The sequence below is a fragment of the Temnothorax curvispinosus genome, unplaced genomic scaffold, assembly GCF_003070985.1.
Source record: "Temnothorax curvispinosus isolate PA1 unplaced genomic scaffold, ASM307098v1 QBEX01017901.1, whole genome shotgun sequence".
Classification (NCBI taxonomy): Eukaryota; Metazoa; Arthropoda; class Insecta; order Hymenoptera; family Formicidae; genus Temnothorax; species Temnothorax curvispinosus.
This window is the reverse complement of record NW_020227681.1, coordinates 1-2,591: the sequence shown is the minus strand read 5'-3', so window position 1 is coordinate 2,591 and position 2,591 is coordinate 1. Positions and strand designations below refer to the sequence as shown.

The following is a 2,591-nucleotide window of genomic DNA, read 5'->3' as shown; positions in this document are numbered from 1 at the left end:
ATGAATAATATTTAAATATGCTATTGTAGCGTCACTTCCAGGGACATTAGTTTTTAAGAGCTCGCGCACTCTTGGATGAGATATTTTTATGACAGCATCAAAGTTCATTTTATCCTTGAGTGATAAGTCTTTTTGATTTAAACAGTGTTTATCTTTAGACACAATTTCGTAAAGAATTTTTAAATGACTTGCTGAAGCAATGTAACTACCCATTGGCAATACGATAGAATTCTTTAGAAGTCTTGTTCTCAATTTAGTGCCAATATGCACAGTGTCTTGAATGAAAGACGTATTCAACATAATCGAGTTAGGATTTGAATCCAATTTTAATACTGGTGAAATTGTTTGCCTTTCTCTTGCCTTCCTAATAATGCCAATGTTTGACGATATTTTCATTGCTTTAAGTAACCTCGGATCTCCATCAGAAGAAATGCCAAGTATTGTTATGCCAGCGTCTTTTAATTTTTGAATCATATAATTCCAACGCTTAATTACATCATCAGCTGTAAATTTGTTATCAGAAGTGTATAAACATAGGCAAAATGAAGGAGCATTTTTTACTAATGGCTGTGCTATAATTACGTACAATAAATTAGCTGCTGTATTATTAATAAAATACTCCTCAATCTGTTTTGCAGAAGTAGCCGTAAAAGAACTTTTTATAGGCATGCCATTTTCATCTAATGGCAAGGAAAAGCCTACAAGTTGATTCGTTTTAGAATCATATTGTACCCGACCTGTTATTCTGGTTGCGTCTTCGCTAAGCCATAGAACTGTAGGTAAATTTCTTGACTGTAAGAAATTTACTAATTCTGCAACACGAATATCGCCTTCAATTATTATTGCACTTGAGTCATCTAAAGTACGGCTTACCGTGCTTAACGAAGGCAGTGGCAAATTTGTACACAACGTTTCGTATAGCATTCTACCCCCTATAATGTATAGATAAGTTGCAAACAGCTTAAGGGTATCATCATACCGAGCACCCTTCTTTTTGCCTGTGTTTTTATTAGCAGTATCTACTAAAGATTTTAAAAACGAAGATTGTGTTACGGTTGATGCCGGATAAATTTCTTTATTAGAATTATTGCTCGACTTTTCCAAAAAAAGTTTTAAAGCATTACTTAATTCTTTATTTTTTTGAAGTTCTATCTGTAATTGATTAAGAACCGGAAAGTACATAGAAGTTCGCGGTTGGAACTCATCTACCGAAAACAATTTTCGCTTTTTTCTTGCCAAGCGTGTTTGGCGCAAAGAACTACGTGATTGAATCTTGGGTCGAACATTTGTTATAGAAATTAATTTTCCCACGAGATGATTCGTTCGATAATCATCTCGGGTTAGCATTCCCCCGTCGCCGTTCCATCTTGTATATTATCCTTTTTTGATGACAGTTGACTGCGATGTTGAAGTTGAGGCTTCAGGTTCCTTTGGAGAAACTATCAACATATTTGTATTTGTAGAGTCAACTGGCATTGAAATAATAGAAGTGATGGAGAGATCCTCGGAGACATCGGTACCTTCTGAAAGCAGCAACTCATCATCCACTATGGTGTATTCAGCAATTACATCTCCAATTACATTGCTGTTAGAATCGTAGTTTGTTTCCTTTTGAAGAGCGGGTGATTTGGCGGACGCTTGCAGCAAGTGAAGAACATTACTTGAGGATTTGTCTCGCTTTTCAGTAAGTTCAGTAGATTTCTGGTGTTGGAAAATGTGTCTTTTAAAGTTGGAAATTATACATCTGGAACTTTTACCTTTTGTTGTTCCACATTTTGTGATATTGGTCACAAATAAACACGATGGACAAGTAATTCCAGCAACATATGTAAATCCTTGAGGGTAAGTTTCTCCATCATAAATTTCCTTAATTGAAACTTCGATCTGTACGTATCCTTTCAACAAGTTACGCAATTTTTTATTTAGATTTTCGTCTTGACTGAAAGATTTAACAAGCTTTGTTAATTTATTAATTTCTTCCCTGATATTAGGATTCTTCTTTTCATGTAGTTCAGATTTTTTCTCGGATTTTAAAATGTGCTTGTCTTCGGGTTTAGAAAGTGCTCGTTTTTTACAAGACGGTTCTCCAAATTCTTCGCAGTCTGTCGATGGTAACTTCCAATAATCCTTCGGTGCTTGTTTAACCATTTTAACCAGCTCCAAGATTAGATGTCTGTCTCCAATCATAAAACGAAATTTTTCAGGCATGTTGTGAAATATTCCGAAATAGTCCCTCATATTGGAGTTGGGTTCGATAAAAGATATCATCACAGTTTGAGCAAAGATTTCGATTTCTTTTAATACATCTTCCGTAATGTTCCGAAATGAAAGAGGATTGTCCATGTTATTTAAACGCATAATGTTTTTAATAGTTGGGGATATGTATGCTCCGCTATCCCTTTCTAGTATATTCCAGAAATTACATTGTCGTTCATTATTGGTAACTTGGGAAACTAGAGAAGAACCCTCGGGAGAAACCGAGGGAGAAACATTCTTTTTCTTCAATTCTTTATCTTTCTCACTCGCTTCGTCCATTTCTCTGTAAAGATTATACATATTTAACTTCAAATTGATAATTTATACGACAATTA

General features: G+C 34.9%; 1 protein-coding gene across 1 annotated transcript; it reads right to left on the bottom strand.

Annotated features, from left to right (window-relative positions):
- Positions 1 to 1,350: 1,350 nt before the first annotated feature.
- On the bottom strand, positions 1,351 to 2,553 carry LOC112467934. The gene is made up of 2 exons (XM_025036885.1): positions 1,521 to 2,553; positions 1,351 to 1,439 (listed from the first exon to the last, which is right to left on the bottom strand). The coding sequence occupies exons 1-2, from the start codon at positions 2,533 to 2,535 to the stop codon at positions 1,375 to 1,377; spliced, it is 1,080 nt and encodes a 359-aa protein (XP_024892653.1). The 5' UTR covers positions 2,536 to 2,553; the 3' UTR covers positions 1,351 to 1,374.
- Positions 2,554 to 2,591: the final 38 nt, after the last annotated feature.

What these genes read in the sequence shown, in the direction of transcription:
- LOC112467934 (XM_025036885.1), bottom strand. Translation starts at nt 2,535, where the DNA reads ATGGACGAAGCGAGTGAGAAAGATAAAGAATTGAAGAAAAAGAATGTT. An exon ending in TGAGTTGCTGCTTTCAGAAG is followed by an intron (nt 1,440 to 1,520) that starts GTACCGATGTCT and finishes ATATGTTGATAG; the next exon opens with TTTCTCCAAAGGAACCTGAA.